Consider the following 20,549-nt stretch of genomic DNA (forward strand, 5'->3'; position numbering starts at 1 on the left):
CCCCGGGGCGGCTCCAGATGGCAAGCTGCCGCTGGGTTTACAGTCTCCAGTGCTTGGCTCAGTGCAAGAAGCACCCAGACTTCCCGTAGTCATGCTTCGGGACACGGTTGGAGCTCCAGCGCCTGGCTCTGTGGCGTGAGGGAAGGCTCTGGGGTCCCGCATCTCCCCGGCAGGGAAAGCCTCTGCTCGCCATTAGCAGGGAGGCCCTGCCCAGAAGCCAGAACAAAGAGAAGCTCCTGGCGGGCCCGGCACGGCACCAGACTGCAAGCTGCCACTGAGCTCACGGTCTCCGGTGCATGGCTCGGTACAAGGGGCACCCTGACTTCCTGTAGACATGCTTAGGGACACGTTTGGAGCTCCAGCGCCTGGCTCTACGGCACGGGGGAAGGCTTCAGGGTCCCGCACCTCCCCGGCAGGGAAAGCCTCTGCTTGCCATTAGCAGGGAGGCCATGCCCAGAAGCCAGGAAAAAGGGAGGCTCCTTGTGGGCAGATCACCTGGGGCGGCTCCAGACTGCAAGCTGCCACTGGGCTCACTGTCCCCGGTGCTGGGCTCAGTGCAGGGGGTGCCCAGAATTCCCGTAGACATGCTTGGGGACACGGTTGGAGCTCCAGTGCCTGGCTCTGAGGCGTGGGGAAGGCTCCGGGGTCCTGCATCTCCCCGGCAGGGAAAGCCTCTGCTCGCCATTAGCAGGGAGGCCACGCCCAGAATCCAGGAATAAGGAAAGCTCCTGGTGGGCGGATCCCCTGGGGCGGCTCCAGGCCGCAAGCTGCTGCTGGGCTCATGGTCTCCTGTGCACAGGTCAGTACAGGGGGTGCCTGGACTTCCTGTGGACGTGCCTGGGGACTGGGTGGAGCTCCAACAACCAGCTCTGCAGCCCGGGGGGTTGCTCCAGGGTCCCACACCCCCCCAGCAGGGAGGGCCTCTGCTCGCCATTGGCACCGAGGCCCCGCACAGCATTCGGAACACCAGGAAGCTAGAGCAGAATTCCCCACAAGGGAGCAGATTACAAGCCACCGCCAGGCCTACGGACTCTGGCCATGTCCCAGACGAGGCAAGGGGCTCCCAGAGATCCTGTGAGAGTAAAGTGGGGCAGACTAGAGCTCCGGTGAAACGACTACGTAGCCCACGGGGGAACTCCAGGTTCTTACAGCAGCCTCAGTGAAAGCCTCTGCACAGCACTAGTGGAGAGGTCCCAACTGGCAATCGCAAGGCGGGAAGGCCCTGGGGCAAAAGCAGCACAGCTAGGTGAGCTAACGACAGGCTGCAGAAGATACCCATAGCTCTGCTGGGACCTATAGCGGACAAGTGCAATCTGGTGGGCTCTGTTAGGGACAAATCGGAGATTATAGGTGATCCTGCTCCTGGCTGATGGGAAAGCCCAAAACACTGCTGCAGACCACAAGGAGGGAGCGCGTCTAGGTGGGCTGCAGCAGTAGGCACCAGCAGCCTGAGGCCCCCTTGCGATAGCCCCCACAACCGACAAGGGACCCCACAGGACCACTGTGACTACGAGGAGGGGTCCAGACCCAGTCAGTAACAGCTGACAGGGTTCCAGGTTGGGGCAGTCTAAACAGCTGCCCCCCCACACACACCAGTTGCAACAAGTGGAAACAGCGACTAACCTCTATCTCTATGCGGAGGCACAAACCCACACCATCAAGCAGTATGAAAAAATATATTAAATCTCCAGAACAGAAGGAAAATGCTAAGCATCCAGAAAACAATCCCAAAGACAATGAAATCTACAACCTAAATGACGATGATTTCAAAACTGCCATTATGAAAACACTCAACGACCTAAAAGAGAATTCAGATAGACAACTCAACGAGTTCAGGAGCTATGTCACAAAAGAGCTTGACACCATAAAGAAGAACCAATTAGAAATACTGGAGATGAAGAATACAATGGAGGAGATTAAGAAAAATCTGGACTCTCTGAACAGCAGGGTCAATAATATGGAGGACAGAATTAGCAATTTGGAGGATGGGAATATAGAAATGCTGCAGGCATAGGAGGAGAGAGAATTAAGACTAAAAAGAAATGAAGAAACTCTCCGAGAATTATCCGACTCAATTAGAAGATGCAACATAAGGATTATAGGTATACCAGAGGGAGAAGAGAAGGAGAAGGGGGCAGAAGGCCTGTTCAAAGAAATAATAGCTGAGAACTTTCCAAACTTGGGAAGAGAGATGGAACTTCATGTCACAGAAGCCAATAGATCTCCAAGCTTTATTAACGTAAGAAGACCAACCCCAAGACATATAGAAGTGAAACTAGCAAAAGTCAACGACAAAGAGAAAATACTAAGGGCAGCCAGGCAGAAGAAAATAACTTACAAAGGAAACCCCATAAGGCTATCAGCAGATTTCTCAGGTGAGACCTTACAGGCTAGAAGAGATTGGAATGAAATATTCAAAACTCTGAAGGATAAAAACTTGCAGCCAAGAATACTCTACCCAGCAAAAATATCCTTCAAGTACGATGGAGAAATAAAAACTTTCCCAGATAAACAAAAGTTAAGGGAGTTCATCACCACAAAACCTCCTCTTCAAGAATTGCTCAGGAAGAAACTCATTCCTGAAAAATCAAAAAAAGGAAAGGGGTTACAAAATCCAGAACAAAGGAGATAAGCAGAAGGAATAATACAAAGTAACAGCTCTCCATCAGGACAAAATGCAAAAGAACCGAAAGCAAGTGATAAAATTGCAACAGTAGGCTCCCACGTTTCAATAATAACACTAAACGTGAATGGATGGAACTCTCCAATCAAAAGGCACAGAGTGGCAAGATGGATCAAACAACAAGATCCAACAATATGCTGCCTCCAGGAAACACACCTCAGCCCCAAAGACAAACACAGAATCAGAGTGAAGGGGTGGAAGACAATACTCCAAGCCAATAATGAACAAAAGAAAGCAGGTGTTGCCATACTTATATCAGACAAAGTAGACTTCAAAACAAAACTGGTAACGGGGCTGGCCCCATGGCGGAGTGGTTAAGTTCGCGTGCTCCGCTGCAAGCGGCCCAGTGTTTCGTTAGTTCGAATCCTGGGCGTGGACATGGCACTGCTCATTGGACCACGCTGAGGCGGCGTCCCACATGCCACAACTAGAAGAACCCACAACGAAGAATACACAACTATGTACCAGGGGGCTTTGGGGAGAAAAAGGAAAAAATAAAAAAAAAAATCTTTAAAAAAAAAACAAAACAAAACTGGTAACGAAAGACAAAGGGGGGCAGTATATAATGATAAAAGGGATGTTCCACCAAGATGACATAACAGTCATAAATATATACGCACCTAACACAGGAGCACCAAAATTCGTGAAGAAACTCTTAACAAAACTAAAAGGAGACATCAACAGTAATACAATAATAGTAGGGGACCTCAACACCCCATTAACACCAATGGACAGATCATCCAGACAGAAAATCAACAAGGAAATAATAGAATTAAATGAAAAATTAGATCAGATGGACCTAATAGACATATATAGGACACTTCATCCAAAAACAGCAGGTTACACAGTCTTCTCAAGCATGCATGGAACATTCTCAAGGATAGACCATATCTTGGGAAACAAAGCAAGCATCAATAAGTTCAAGAGGGTTGAAATAATATCAAGCATCTTTTCTGATCACAATACTATGAAACTAGAAATCAACTACAAGAATGAAGCTGGGAAAGGGCCAAAAATGTGGAGACTAAACAACATGCTACTGAACAAACAATGGATTATTGAAGAAATTAAAGAAGAAATCAAATATTATCGGGAGACAAATGAAAATGAAAACACACCGTTCCAAATTATTTGGGACGGTGCAAAGGCAGTCCTAAGAGGAAAATTCATTGCAATACAGGCTCACCTCAATAAGCAAGAAAAATCTTACATAAACAACCTCAAACGACACCTAACGGAATTAGAAAAAGAAGAACAAACAAAGCCCAAAGTCAGTAGAAGGAGGGAAATAATAAGAATTAGAGCAGAAATAAATGATATTGAAACAAAAAAGACAGTAGAAAGGATCAATGAAACAAAGAGTTGGTTCTTCAAAAAAATTAACAAAATTGACAAACCCTTAGCCAGACTCACTAAAAAAAAAAGAGAGAAGTCTCAAATAAGTAAAATTAGAAATGAGAGAGGAGAAATCAGAACAGATACTGAAGAAATACAAAGGATCATAAGAGAATACTATGAAAAACTATATGCCAACAAATTGAACAACCTAGAAGAAATGGATAAATTCCTAGACTCATACAACCTACCCAAACTGAATCAGGAAGAAATAGAGAATCTGAATAGACCAATCACAAGTAAAGAAATAGAAACAGTAATCAAAAACCTCCCCAAAAATAAGAGTCCAGGACCAGACGGCTTCTCTGGAGAATTCTACCAAACATTCAAAGAAGACTTAATACCTATCCTTCTCAAACTGTTCCAGAAAACAGAGGAAGATGGAGCACTCCCTAATACATTCTATGAAGCCAACATCACCCTGATCCCCAAACCTGACAAGGACAACACAAAGAAGGAAAACTACAGGCCAATATCACTGATAAATATAGATGCAAAAATCCTCAACAAAATTCTGGCAAACCGAATACAGCAATATATCAAAAAGATTATACAGCCCACTAAGTGGGAAAAAATATTCACAAGGTATTTATCCAACAAAGGGTTAATCTCCATAATATACAAAGAACTCACACAACTCAACAAGAAAAAATCAAATAACCCAATTACGAAATGGGCAGGGGACATGAACAGACATTTCTCCAAAGAAGATACACGGATGGCCAATAGACACATGAAAAGGTGCTCATCATCACTAATCATCAGGGAAATGCAAATCAAAACTACACTAAGATATCACCTTACACCTGTTACAATGGCAAAAATATCCAAAACCAAGAGTGACAAATGTTGGAGAGGCTGTGGAGAAAAGGGAACCCTCATACACTGTTGGTGGGAATGCAAACTGGTGCAGCCACTATGGAAAACAGTATGGAGATTCCTCAAAAAGTTAAGAATAGAAATACCTTATGACCCAGCCATCCCACTACTGGGTATATATCCTAAGAACCTGAAATCAGCAATTTCAGAAGCTCTATGCACCCCTATCTTCATTGCAGCATTATTCACAATAGCCAAGTCATGGAACCAACCTAAGTGCCCAGCAACTGATGATTGGATAAAGAAGTTGTGGTATATTTATACAATGGAATACTACTCAGCCATAAAAAAGGACAAAGTTGTCCCATTCACAACAACATGGATAGACCTTGAGAGTATTATGTTGAGTGAAATAAGCCAAACAGAGAAAGGCGAACTCGGCATGACTCCACTCATAGGTGTTAGTTAACGTATGGACAAAGAGAACTGATCGGTGGTTGCCAGGGAAAAGGGGGGTGGGGGAAGGGCACTAGGGGTGAAGTGGTGTACCTACAACATGACTAATAATAATGTACAACTGTAATTTCACAAGGATGTTAACTTTTATAAGCTTAATTAAAAAAAAAGTTCAAAGTATGGCTACAGGATATGATGACATACCATATTTCAAATGCTGGCAGAATTTCAAGTCCTACTTTTCCCAATGAAACCTTCAAAGCTCAATCAACCACTATGTTACAGGTCAGCCACAGTTTCAGGATCACCAATAATTACAACCAACCAAAATCTTTGGCTGTAATTTCTTCAATACTCTAAGCTACTATAAATCTGTTTATACTTTCCATGTAAGAAAGGGCAATATTTAAAAATAATAACATTTTCCTTTCATGCTAATTTTCCATGTAAGATTGAAAAATACACATCACTTTAAACTGTATATAGCACTTAATTTTGTGAGATAGTGTAAATAAGCTAATAACTGCCAAAATCATGATAGTTATTTTCTGTGTAGAGTTATTGCTTTAAAATACAGTGTTGAAAAATGAAAAAAGATTATTTAATTAGAGTGCATGTTTATTTCATTCTGTATATATACCCTACATTTACGTTAACAAATAAAACTACTACTTGTATTCCAAGTTGACGTTATTCAGAGTAATAGAAATAAAGAATATCAGCTTCCACTTCTTGAATATCTGCTGCTCTCTCAATGTGTCACATGGATAAAAGGCAGGTGCAAAGCTAGCTAACGGAGTTAGGCATGCACTGGGTGATTGTGCTTTCCAAAAAAAGAGTTTTCAGTTTTGATCTACATGTTTTCGTTTCTTCACTGACAAACTTGTTTACCATTTCTTCCATACAACTGATCACTCTTACCTTAAAATTTTTACACAACCATCTCTAAAACTCTGTTGCTTCTCCTCTAGTCAAGTATGTACCACTCCATCTTTAAAATCTAGTTTCAAATTCACACCTATTTTTCTTCCAGCCCCTCTTCCTTCAGTAATTCATTAGTCTCAGGATCATACCAGTAGTTGCTCATGTGGCTCTATAAACTCATCGCACACCTTTGCCTCATCTCTACTTTGATCAGATGATACATATGGGTAGAAACTACATCTGCCATTTCTATTGTGCCATCTGACAACATTTACCACTAATAGTATGCTGTTAAACCAGATAATTTAATTAAATTGTGTTTGAAAAGCCCTGACATATAGTATTTTCCAAGTTTCATGATATAAATATTCCTACCATGGCTGATTTCAAGCTACCAACATAAAGTCTTTAAACATGAGGTTAGAAAGAAATGCGCACACTGACTCTTGGGAGCCAGTAAAGTCACTGTACCATGTTTGGCACACTACTAATCTACTAAATATCAAGCTTCCCTTTTAATATGCCAATCTGCCACATTTTTGACAAGTTTCAAAGATGTCTATTTTCAATTTTGTCTTATTCAAGATACAGCCATGCAGTAGAATAGTAAGTTCAATGAAGGGAGGTGCTTTGTCTGTCTATTTTTGTTTACTATTGCATCACAGTGGCTAATTCTGCGCCCAGAGTAAGCAGTTAGAAAATATTTGCCAAATGAATACATTGTCAATATTTTTAATATAACAAAATATTAGATAAGTATCCAGCAGAAGCTATGATATGCCTCCCATCATAAAATAAATTTAACCTACAAATGTGGAAAATAAAATAATCATACAGAAAAAGTTAAAGGTTAGCTTAGAAATTATTGGATGCAATCCCTTCATTTTATTAAAAAGGAAAATCTACCCACAGAAGTTAATTGACACACAGTCCCTTAGTGCTAGAGTGAGCCCAGAACCCAGGTCTCTTGGTATCTGGTCCAAATCTTTTTTGACTAGATAATCATGACTGCCCCTTGGGTCATTGCTTATTTGAGCTAATAACCTGTTGGGAAGCTGCTAACATTTTGAAAAGGAGACTTTTTCATTGGTTTGCAACATTAATACACAATGCTGAGCTACATTTGATATAATATCTAAAAAGAGAACAGCCAAGCTAATTATAAGAATATCAGTGACAAAGAAAGACTATAATTATAAAGGAGATTTCTGTATATATCAGATGACCTTTTTCTCAACAGAGCATCATAGAAGCTGGGATTAGCCCAAATTCTATATTCAGACCGTCTTCAAATTTGGAATCCTCTATGAACCTAATTGTCTTGGTTACTATTCTCTCCATCATTAGTAAAAAGGCTATACAAAATTAGACCTTATATTGATTCCAGAGATGATTACCAAGATAGTCCCACAATTAAAAGGCATAAGATATAAACTGTAAAAATGGCCAGGAATCTATCAACACCTTCAGAAGATTATAATAATTACATATAGCATATAAGTTATTGGGTTAATTAGAGAGAAAAAAAATCTTTCCTTAGACAATATTTGGGACTTTTACCTATTTATGTTTTTAGTAAGACCTTAATTAAACACAACTGTAAGAATCATAATCTCCTATACTGAATTTCTATGAATGGTTCAATCAGGTTGACAGTCAAAGGTGTTTGTTATGAAGCAGATGAGTAAAGTAGAATCCAAATTTAAAGAATTGATCAATAACAGAAAATTATAGCTAAAATTACAGAATTTTAACAAATTAAAGATGCTAGATATTCTTCTCATGAGAAATTCTTTTCCTCCATTATTTGTTACCATTTTAAAAATCCACAATATAATAACTGTGCTAAAGAATCATACCTCCTTGAAGATAACTAAAAACAATCACTCCCTCCATTTCTAGAGCAAAAGTGAATATTCAAAGATAATTGCAGGAGGTTAAGTTCATTAGCCAATATTCCCCTAACACCTAAGGCAGTTTTCTGATTTTTTTTTCAGTATGATCTTATTACTGTCTAATTATCCATATTGCTTTTCTTCCTTTTTGTTAAACTGAAAATCACAGAAGCAGTTTAACCTTTCATTTAGAATCATTAAATACACCCCCCTCCTTCACTGATAATTGGGCTCTTTCTTTATTAACTGATTCCTCCCTTGATTTATTACAAATCTTTTTTGCCAAATTTGGACCCATTCTGTTAATACGTTCTTTCCCTTCTCTCAACTCAATTAACACACTGTCACTTTTACCAAAGCTTTTCTATTATTTCTTCAAGTTCTTATTGCTCTTTAAAGATCCTCTAGTAGAAAAATGAATTTTTAATAAACCTAGAATATTTTAATGATTCTTATTTAATTCTATAGTGAAATTTATGGGACATATTACTCAAGCTGAAATATTTCCCACTGTACTGTCATAATACTCTACAGTAACTTTCCAGCAATCCGAATATACAAATCTCTGCAATGTAACTTATGACCTCTAAAAGCACAGAAAACCATATTATAATTATCATATCCACAGTCAAATCAAACTGAGCCAGCTTCTCCATCAGCAATTTCAACATCCATACAATTTTTAATAAAGTGAAACCTACACTTGCTGTGCCTTCAGTAAACATTTATGTGAGCTCCAAATGTGAGTAAACCTGTCACTAGATTATGCAAGAAGTAACCCTTCATAATATGAAACATTGAGGTTTCTCATGAATAGAAATAAACAATTACCAAAAAAAAAAAAAAAAAGTATTCCTGTTCTCTTCTTGGAAAAAAAGTTTTCCTGAGCTCCAAAGCACTGATAAAGTTTGGTGGCTGTCGCTTTAAGCCTTTTCCCTTTCTTATCAGCCAAAGACACATTTCCCAGAAACCGCCACCTCCACTCACGAAAAACAGTGCCTTTTCTTTGTAAAAGGAAAAGAAAAATAGGAGGATAACTGCTGACCTTGTATCAAATAAAGCAATGCTCAAGTTTAATTTTGCGATTTCTTCCATATCTCCAGGACCTGAACTATTAAACAGAATATGGAATCTAACATTATTTTTTATAGAACAAGTGAATGAGTGTTGACTGGTGGGAAATGCATCTTAAGTTGACAAAAGAGATGGAGATAACCAGAACAAGATTAACCATTAGAGTCTTAAAAACTCAACTCCCAGAATAAATTACAAGAAGTAAAGAAATATAAGATCTGTACAGCTTTCTTATTTTGAATAATTTTAAACAAATAGGAAAGGATTTTGCTCTCATCCTTCTGTAAAACATCTGCCAGCCAACTTTTAATTTTTCAATTTTCAATAATTTCAACTTAAGACACAATCGTAATAAGCAAATATTCATTTGATGCCTTTAACCAAAAAAGCCCTGGTGCTCAGTCTCCTTATCCATTCTAAAATTTGTCTTTAATGTACCAAAATGGCTTCTCGTCTTTAAAAAATTTCAAGTCAGTTTTGACAACAGCTTCAAAAGTACACAACACATTTTTCTTTTTTTTTTAAAGATTTTATTTTTCCTTTTTCTCCCCAAAGCCCCCAGGTACATAGCTGTATATTCTTCGCCGTGGGTCCCTCTAGTTGTGGCATGCGGGACGCTGCCCCAGCGTGGTCTGATGAGCAGTGCCATGTCCGCGCCCAGGATATGAACCAACGAAACACTGGGCCGCCTGCAGCGGAGCGCAGGAACTTAACCACTCAGCCACGGGGCCAGCCCCCACAACACATTTTTCTGATATTCTGAGAGACTGATTCTTATGTCCAGCTCCCTAACAATTCGACCTTGATCCCTAAAACTACTTTCATGTAATTTTTAAAATGGAAAAGATCTTAGAGATCAACGAGTTTATACCTCTTATTTTGCAGATGCTAAAACTGACCCAAAGAGTAGTGGTTACTCAGCCAGTTAACAAGTGAAGCAGCTGAAAGAGAAACAAGCTCTCCCAAAGCCTAGCCTTGTATTCTTCCACCAAAGAACTGGCACGTAAAGGCTTATAGATTTGTTTTATGTAAAAGAAAATAATTTTTAATTAGTTAATTACTTGAATAAAATTAGTGTATTTCAAATACTTAGGAGTCTTTTGTAAAAGTTCATTTCCTTACTCATTTTAAGGGTAGTATTAGAACTGTTTGTATTTTTTAATAGGTTAACTCAATTTTCTATTGCCACTATATCAAATTTATAATAAATATCAAATTTAAAATAACACCCATTTATTATCTCACCACTCTCTAGGACAGAAATCTGGCAGGTTCCACTGGGCACTCTGCTTAGGGTCTCAGAAGACCAAAATCAAGGAGTCAACTGGTCTAGGCCCTTATCTGGAGACTGGGGGAGAATCCATTTCCAGGCTCATTAGGTTGTTGGCAAAATTCAATTCTGTGTGGCTGTAGGACTGAAGTCATCATTTCTTTACTGGCCTTTGGCCAGAGCTCATTCTTAGCTTCTAGAGGTAGCCCACTTTCCTCTGCTCATGGCTCCTGAACCTTCAAAACTAGCAATCTTTGAATCTTTCTCGTGCAGTGGATCTCTCTGACATCTTCAGCTACTTCTCCCTCACTTCCTCTTCTGCCTCTGCTTTTAAGGACTCACATGATTGCATTGGGCCCACCCGGATAATCCAGGATAACCTCCCTATTTTCAGGCCAGCTGAAGGGTTAATCTTAGTTACATCTACAAAGTCTCTTGGCAATGCAAGATAACATTCTCATGGGTACGATATTTCATCATATTCACTCTCCTGGGGATTAGGGTATGGAATCTTCTTGGGGACCAAATTCTGCCTAATACACTTAACATACATTTTATTGATGTAACTTAGGGAAATGTGACTTTTTTTAACAGATCATATTGTTCAAACTTAACAACTCTAACAAAAATATAACTTTTCATCCCTAACATTTATATATCCATTTCCAGAAAGGGCTCAGATTGGGCCTGTGTAGGTCTGGTACCCTCCCTGTACCAATCATCGAGCCAGCTTCATAGGGATGTGACCAGTGCAGTCACACAAGGGCCTGAACTGAGAAGGGCCACACACTTGGGGCTTAATTCTATGCAGCTGCCATCTTGAAATTCTCCACACTTTGCATTTGTTTGTAATTGAAGTCTGACAGGACAAAGGAGCACCTGCTAGGGGGCTGTTTGTCTGAAAAAGAGTATATTTCTCTTTCATTTTTGAAGGATAGTTCCAATAGGTACAAAATTCTAGATTGGGAATTTTTTTTTCCTTTAGCCCTTTTAAGATGTCATTCAGTTGTCTTCTGTCTCCCATTGGTTGAAAAATCAGCTATATTTTTGCTTCTTTGCAGGTAGTATGTCTTTCTTTTCATTTTAAGATTTTTCTCTTTTTCTTTGGTTTTCAGTGGTTTGACTACCACATGCCCTAAATGTTGTTTTTCATCGTATTTATCCTGCTAGAGTTTGTAGTGCTGCTTGAAGCTGTAGGTTGATGCCTTTCATGAGTTCTGTAAAATTCTTCGTCTTTATCTATATTCAGATATTGCTTCCCTCCTGATTCTCTCTCTCTTCTTCTGGGACTCCAATTAGATGGAGGCTAGACTTTTTCACTATGTCCTATAAATCTCTCTTATACTATTCACTGTATACTGCATTCTGTCATCCCTCCATACTCCAGTCTAGATATTTTCTAATTGGCCTATTACCCACTTCACTAATCCTCTCCACAGGTGTATCTATTTTGCTGTTAAACTCATCTACTGAGTTCTTCAATTATACTAGTTTTTATTTGTAGAATTCCTTTCAATTCTTTTTACAGATTCTTATTCTCTGCTGAAATTATCCATCATTTCATCAATTTCTTAATGTATTGATTATAATTATTTTATAGCCCATGTCTAATAACTCCAATAAATAGATCACTATACAATTATTTCTATTTTTTATTGTTTTACTTTGTTTTTATCTTGGTCCTGGCTTCTGATATGCATGGTAATCTCTTATTGGATGCCAGGCATTGTGTTCAAAAACCAAAGACTCTACATGACGTCTCTTGCTTCTGGCAATGACAGACAGTTAGAATAAAGGCAGATCACCTTAAAATCAGGATCGAGTTTAGCAAAGGCTGTATTTCCATTTTTTTAAGTTATGGTCTATTTCTAGTTCTTCCTAACTCCAAGGATATAGCCCTTCAGGAGTCCCAATGAAAACTTCGGAGTGTTTTACCAGGGTCCTGCCTCCTCCTCCCTGAATTCTAGTTCATGACTCCCTAGCACTGTGAAACTACCAAAAATTCTGCACAGCATCTCCTCATCTTAGCTGCCAGTGTTTGGCTTCTCAGCTTCATGGCCTGTGCTGCTTACAAAATAACAAATAACCCAAGGAGAAAAGTGGCACCAAATACAGGGCTCACCTCAATGTGTTTGTCATCACTCTGGCATCTTTACCCCTAGGTAGTGCTACAACGCCTTCAGATATTTTTTTAATTCAGCTTTCTCATTTTACTCAGCATGGGCCTTATTTTGAAATGAACTAGTCTATCATAGGCGGAAGTGGAAATCAGATATTGATTGATCTTAGTGGCCTATCTTTATGTACACATCTATATCTTATTGGTTCCAAAAGTATTTAAGATAGGTTAACATAACTACATGAGAGTTTATTTTTCTGTATTATATTTCACACTTAAAACCTAAACTGCTTACTTCTCCAAAATTTTAATTATTTCTCTGTTAGAATTATCATTTAAACTTATATTCAAAATGCTTCTCCTTAACAGTTCAATCTGACTCCTTACCTATAACATACAATGCGTATTTGGGAGCTCCTTTGTAAATGCTGTCATGCACTTTTTTCTTCAATAAAAGTAACAGTGTTCTCAAATACAGGATTTTTTCACAGTAAAAATAAAAACAGTTACAAACATAAGTACCCACTATTTCATAGAATGTTGTCTGTATAACTTTGTTCTTTGACAACTTCTAGTCATCTCTCAAAGGATATAAGATTTATGAAATGGGATGAGCAGAAGCTATGGATACCTCCTATAGTCATATTATCATAAAAATCTCAATAATTCAAAATTGAAATTTATGATCACTGAAATGTTTCAAAGCTGTAATTTGTCTCCGAACTAAAAAAAAATGTTTTATTACATAATTAAAATGTAAAAAAATTGTAAAGACAGTTTATCCTCCTCAAGAAATCAAATTGCTATTAAGGACTACCTTAAGGGTACCAACTTTTGGTATGCCTACAAGTAGCATTTACAAAATCAGTGTAATCTATATTAAATAATAGCAATAATACTTAACCTATCCCATTTTTTTAAGTATCAATTGTAAATATACTTAGTAATGAATGCAAATTACTATGGGTAATTGAAAGTGCCAAGAACTAAATCTCTCATCAAAATAAACTGCAACCCAGGATTTCACTCTCCAGCATTTTTAACGTCAATTAATTAAAAACAAAAACAAAAACTAGGCACTTCACCCTGCCTATAGAACCCTTCTTGGAAAATCATGGTCGTTCTAATTTTGTGTTCCTGAAATGTACAATATTAACAACAAATGCAGAAAAATATTTGGCTACAAACAAAAAAATTAGAAATGAGTACAGATAGATGAGTATATACAACTATACTCTCCCAACTCAACAGGTAACTGGCTTTTAATACAATTTTACGTCATTATTCAGTATTATCATTGCTCTGGGCATTTGTTTCAAAATATGAATTTTGGTTTTTTAGCACACTCCGATTGATTTCCTTTGATGGGTCAAGGGACCTTTAAAGATTTACAAGCACTCAAAATACAAAGAAACTAGCACCTTCCATTGTTTTCTAAAGATTCTATTCTATTTCATCTATTTTCCTGGCTCATATCTTCATAACTCTTTGCTCACATTTATTGCTAGAGATGTAGCCCTCATAGTGGCCATCTGTCAGAAAGCAGCAATTGGTCTAGCATGCCAGAAACCAGCTGTGAAACTGTATGCACACTATGTGTTCACAATAAAGTATTATTGCTATTAACAAAGAGACAATGTTTCAGGAACTACTGTATCAGAAATTTCACTACAGAAATGGCAATAATATAATATAGACATACTATGGCCTGCATGACTTCTTTGTTGAGAATGAGTAAGTGTCCTCAACCAAACATCGCCACAATGTATAGAGGCTTTATCGTATGATGGTTAAGAACACAGGATTTGATGTGAGGTACTCCAAACCTTTGCTCTACCATTTACTAGCTGTATGTTCTTAAGCAAGTTTATTTAATCTCTCTATACTTTAGTGTTTTCATCAACAAAATAAGAACAACAACAGTACCTGCTTTATTTTTTTTTAATAAGAATTAAACAAAAATGAATATAGAGGGGCCAGCCCCGTGGCCAAGTGGTTAAGTTTACACACGCTGCTTCAGCAGCCTGAGGTTCGCCAGTTCAGATCCTGGGCGCGGACCTACGCACTGCTCATCAAGCCATCCTATGGTGGCATCCTACATAGAAGAACTAGAATGACCTACAGCTAGGATATACAACTATGTACTGGGGCTTCGGGGAGAAAAAGAAGAAGGAAGAAAAGGGGAAGATTGGCAACAGAAGTTAGCTCAGGGCCAATCTTAAAAAAAAAATTTTTAATGAATATACAACTCTTAGTTCAGTGACTGGAAAATAATAAGCAATCAATAAATATTAAAAACTGTTGTGGAAACCATTTTTCCCTTTGTAGACTTCATGTCTTTTTCTCTTTATTTTTTGACCTGATCACTCAACACTCTCAGCAACACAAAGTATTTACCCATTTTGGGGGTCTGCTTTTGCTTCATAGCAACTACCTTAGTGTTGTCCCACCTCAGACTGTAGGATCTCACCTTAGTTCGCCTTAAACACAGTCCAGGAAAGCAGCAATGGATAACAGAAAAAGGTTTAGACATAGCATTGTCCAATTGACATGCAATGTGTGTCACACGTAATTTCAAATTTTCTACTAGCCACATTAAAAAAGGAAAAAGAAATAGTTGAAATTAATTTCAAAACATATTTTATTTGACTGAAGATGTCCAAAATATTATCATTTTAACAAGTGGCAGCAGCCACATTTCAAGCACCCAATAGCCACATATGCCTTCTATATCAGACAGTACAGGTTTAGAGTCAACTGGACCTGGATTCAAATTCTGGCTCTGCTATTTAACTTGCCACTTACTTGCTAAGGCTCAGTTTCATCATGTTAAAAATAACTATCTCCAGATACTGTTATGAGAATTGAATTAAAATGACATACACAGGGCACTTAGTACAATGCCTGACATACAGGGGTGCTCCTTAAATGAGAATTGCCTCACCCTACCCTTCTCTAGAACTGAACACTAGCTCAACATGGTATAATCCATGACCTATCTTTAGTTCCTTCCCTCCTACCTCTACAATAAACTACAGCCATTTCCTCTACCTGCACAGCTCTCCCTCCTTGCTTCCCAGCAGCTATAAACTTGACTCTGTGGACTTCTAGAAGCCATGGACCCTCTTAGTCATGATCCAAGTATGTGGTCCAAAGAAACTAAAAAGACTTGTGCCTGAAAACTTCCTTTTCTGGAAGTTCTCATCCATCTCCCCAGCTGTTACCACTGCAGCAGCTTCCTCAGCAACTGCCGTCAACAGCAATGCTCTCCATTTTCAGATCGACTGACCTCATAAATTTAAAAGATGAAGATCATGCTGCAAAGTAACTGGCCAGGATCTTTCAAAAGTGTCAAGGTCAAAAAAGACAAAGAATGACTGAGGAACTGTCACAGTTTGGAGGAGACTAGACAGACATGAAAAATAAAAATAAAATAAAGGATCCTGGGTAAGATCTTGGTCTAGAAAAAGGACAGTAGTGGGAAAACTGGTGAAACTCAAAAAGGTCTGCAGATTAGTTAATAATATTGTATCAATGTCAATTTCCTGGTATCAGTAATTGTACTACGGTTGTATATAATGTTAATATTAGGGGGTATAGATGAATAAAGTCTGAGCATCTAATGGATAACATGGTGACTACAGTTGAAGACACAGTATTGTATGAATGAATTTGCTAAGATAGTAGAACTTAAATGTTCTCACCAAAAAAAAAAAGTACATATGTGAGAAAATGGATGTGTTAATTAACTCAATGGGGGGAATCCTTTCACAATGTATACATATTTCAAATCATCACATTGTACACTTTAAATATCTTACAATTTTATTGTCAATTATACCTAAATAAACGTGAAAAAAATTTTAGGGGAGTACTTGGGAACTCTCTATACTATTTTCATAACTTTTCTTTAAGTCTAATGTTATTTCAAAATAAAAAGCTAAAGCACTTTTAAATGTGATTATTTCAAACTTTATTATGAAGGAACCTCTGTCCTAATGGATTTGTTAATTGGTATATCATTGTAAAATAGTGCTACTTATGTTAAGCCTATTGCAATAAGGCCATCACACAGGTTAATGAAAAGTCAATTTCAAGGTATAGAAAATCCACCTTAATCACCACTATTAGTTTGCAAATCCACTAAGAGAATATGATGTCACCTACATCCGCTCAGTAATACTGAAAGCTTGATAACAGCAAATACTGTTTTGTGTGACCAGTAATGTTGATTTAACATTACTAAATAATATGCTTAAACTACAGCTCCACTGAAACCAACTTTTTACAGAAAGTGACAGAAAAAGTTGAGGAAAAGATGTAAAGAAGCCTGTTCTGACATGCACCCCCTCAGACACTTCCATGCTTTAGGAAACAGCCTTGGTCGATAAGCTGTAAAGAAAACCCATTGCAATAGAAGGGGCAGTCTGTTCTGCTACAGCATGCGTTTCTGTAACATGAATTAGCTCATGGGCAACTGGCAAATGGAGAAAGGAGTTCAGTATAAAGCAGAAGCTGCATTGGTTCATATGAAATTTTTTTCCAAGATCATTAATGTTTTGCCTCATTAATAATAGCAACTGAAGGCTAAGTACACTAACGGCAGCAAGCCAGGAAAAACTCATTATCATACATTCAACTCTTCTCTTAGAAGTGCTTATTGCAAGATCAAACTTGATCTTTGTTGGAAAAAAAGAAAGAAAGAAAAATTATAAATAAAGCAAAGTAACACAAAACAATACACCTCTGGTATCAGTACATTTTGTACAAAGCTAGCAATCTTTTCGCAACTTCTGATGATAATGTCCCTCTGCCCTTGTATACACAGATAGCCTCAACCCTTCCTTATATCACCTTCCATCAAGCTACCTTCACCTTTAAGTAAAATCCTACATTTACTGCAGTGTTTATTAGAAATTTCATATGTCTTTTAAAGTGTGCTAGCATTTTTATTGGAATTGTTATTGTTTTCATTAGTGCTCTAGTTACAAAGTTGCATAAGTCCTACTAATTTAAGTATGAATTTGCAAACCGCAAAGTTTTCCAGAAATGCATATAATATTATAGTATAAATGCTGTATTTCCATACATTCTGAATACATAAAATGCTGTCCCAGAATTTTTTTAAATATAAATTGTCATACTACCTTGTTTCCAAATATTACTTATGTATCAATGAAATGTGTCATCAATATCAATTTATAAACAAAATAAACTACATTTATATTTAGCTTTAAATTCAACAGTCATGCATTTCTATATTAGTAACACATTTCTTAAATAGATAGGATGGGATGTTCTGATGCAGTAACGACAATTACCACCTAAGTGAAAACCAGACTGATGTATTTTATAAGAAAAGCAAATATTCAGTGTCGTTTAACATGAATTAAGTGTATATTAATGAATAATAATCAAACCAACATCATTCTGTTCAAATAAAGCAGTCTATAAAATGTATAAAAATATAAGCACGTGTCTAGAATCATTTTTGCTCATGAAACTAAAAAGATAATTTGAACAGTGTCTTTTATATAGTATTACGTCATGCTAAAGAATAATTTAATATGACTTTTTGTTTCTCAAAAAAAGCAACAATTATTCCTTAATGATTATTTGTTGTTAAATATCTAAGCATTCTTTTACGTAAATGGCTCCTGCTAGCCACAAGCATTATGGAAGAAAATTTATGTTATTTGTACATGTCAGAGATACAGCACATAATTAGCTCATTAAAAATACAGTTCAACTGAAGTAGCTATAATTTATTATATCAATACAATCTGAATATACTATTTTTGAATTGATTTACATAATAAATATAAATCACTTTAATATTTAAAAGAATAGTGTTCTCTTTTAGCCCATGGTGTGCTAGTGTACTTTCATGGACACAAGCAACTCTGAATTTCAAGGAGCCTTTTTTTTTCCAATTACCTATTAAAATTCTCTTGCTTAGAGATAGTCAGCATGTTTCTCACGGAAAAAAAAAATACTGCACAATTGTCTGCTTTATAGTGTGACCTCTTTCACTTGGGTGGGTATCCTCTCCATCACAGACTAAGTGAGGATATCACCTTGTCAAACCAAAGGCAAAAGAATAATGAGCACATGATAGGCTAGCCCAGCATGGAGAAGGTCATTAAGGAGGTTGCAAAAACAGTACTCTGAATGACAAAATAAAAGTATACTCCATAGACTAGGTTAATATTAAAGAAAGCACTCAAGAACACAAGAAGCATCTAATCCCCATCCTTGGATGCCTGCCATACAAAACTCCACTCAGATTTATTTATTTCATTAGTTACTAACCAGATTTAGTTAACATGTTTTCAAATGAATCGTGGTAGAACAAGCTTGACAAAGACACATTTATAACATTTCTATTTCCACAAAGCACTAGCCACAGATAAGTATGAACTTATATAATGTTTTGCTTTTACCAAATAATTGTAAATTATCATCCAACAAGAAACAATCATTCCAATCCAAGTATCAAAAATATAAATTGGACGTCTTCACCAAACAGTAGGATTTTACCATTGTTAAAACAAATGACAGTAACACTGATACATTAATTGCAACTCCAGTGCACTAACTGGCATAACAGGGAATCATATTAAAACATTTTTATAAGTAGCTGAAACCAGAAGAAATTAAGCAAGCTCTGTTACAGCTTTCTCAGTGTGAATTTACTTTTAAAACAAAAAAATCTCAAATCTAAACCATTCAAGCATGCACTAGGACTATGTATTATATCATTGTGTCAGTTATGCACGCTTTGACATTCCTTTCTACATTAAAACTGGAATGAAATTTTTGTTCCTGACCAGTCACAATATTTTGACAGAGAAACAGTGCCACCTTTTGGTCCCAAACAAAAGCCTCCAGTCTACTACACTTCCAAACTTCCTTTTTCCAGTCAAAATTCCTGATATATATAAATATCACTGAATTTCATGTCAAAATTATCACCTTCTAGAAATATTTTTCTAGTAGCTCCACAAACTAAGAAAACACAAGAGTAACATAAAAGTTGCTTCCAAGATGCAAAATTTCACAACAATCCAAAATAATACTAAATGCATGTACTCTGGGTCATCGATATAATAATTCCTAATCAACATTTCATTAAACACATTTTATCAAATCCAAGTATGTCAATTAACTGATATACTTTATATATTAAAAAATCCTTTACAGCATTGTTACATTTCAAAATCGATTTTTAAAAATATATTATATTTTACATGTACCTATTAATTTATTAATAGAGAATATGGTATCAACAGTGGATTACCAGTTAAATCCGATAATTATAAATAATTTTATATACAAATATAGTATGTTTCTGATTTACTTACACCAATGACACAATGTCACCACGTTGTACTTCAAATTTCCTCACTTTCCAGTGATTCAAAAGCACCACATCAGATGACTGGCTCCCCCCAGGATTCAAAGAAGGCTAAAAACCAAGGAGAAAGAGACACATCTATCATTTATATTTTTCAATCTTCATGGTTCCTTGCACTTCATAGCTCCAGTGCAGGGCAATAAAACATTTCTAATATAGTAGCTTTCAATAAATTGCTGTTCTAAAGTAACTGCAAATGATGAGTTTTCAAAAAGGCTCATCAGGATTCTTCACGGGTGAACCAGAGAAAAAATAAATTACCAATATTTATTTGAAAAGAAAATGTGCTAGATATTCAAATCTTTACTAAACTCCACTAAAGAGGTATGGAAAACTTCAAGAAGGATTAGAAAGCCATTAGAAAGATGTGAGTCAAACCTCCCAACAGAATATTCAGATAGGATCTAATTCCACAGTAGTACACATCATTGTTCCATCCGGAGAAATGAAGAAATAATCTCAAATCAACCAGGAAAATATCCACATGAAGAAGCTAA

At 37.1% G+C, this 20,549-nt stretch overlaps 1 protein-coding gene across 13 annotated transcripts in view; it reads right to left on the reverse strand.

Annotated features, from left to right (window-relative positions):
- The window catches only part of IMMP2L (inner mitochondrial membrane peptidase subunit 2), an 848,424-nt gene that overhangs the window by 761,116 nt on the left and 66,759 nt on the right, over positions 1-20,549 (reverse strand). For all 13 annotated transcript variants that reach the window (XM_070617586.1, XM_070617584.1, XM_070617583.1 and 10 more), the window contains one exon: positions 20,000-20,103. In XM_070617586.1, the coding sequence (XP_070473687.1) occupies positions 20,000-20,103 (104 nt within the window). The remainder of the gene's footprint in view (positions 1-19,999; positions 20,104-20,549) is intronic.

This window comes from Equus przewalskii, chromosome 4 (genome assembly GCF_037783145.1).
Source record: "Equus przewalskii isolate Varuska chromosome 4, EquPr2, whole genome shotgun sequence".
NCBI classification, from domain to species: Eukaryota; Metazoa; Chordata; class Mammalia; order Perissodactyla; family Equidae; genus Equus; species Equus przewalskii.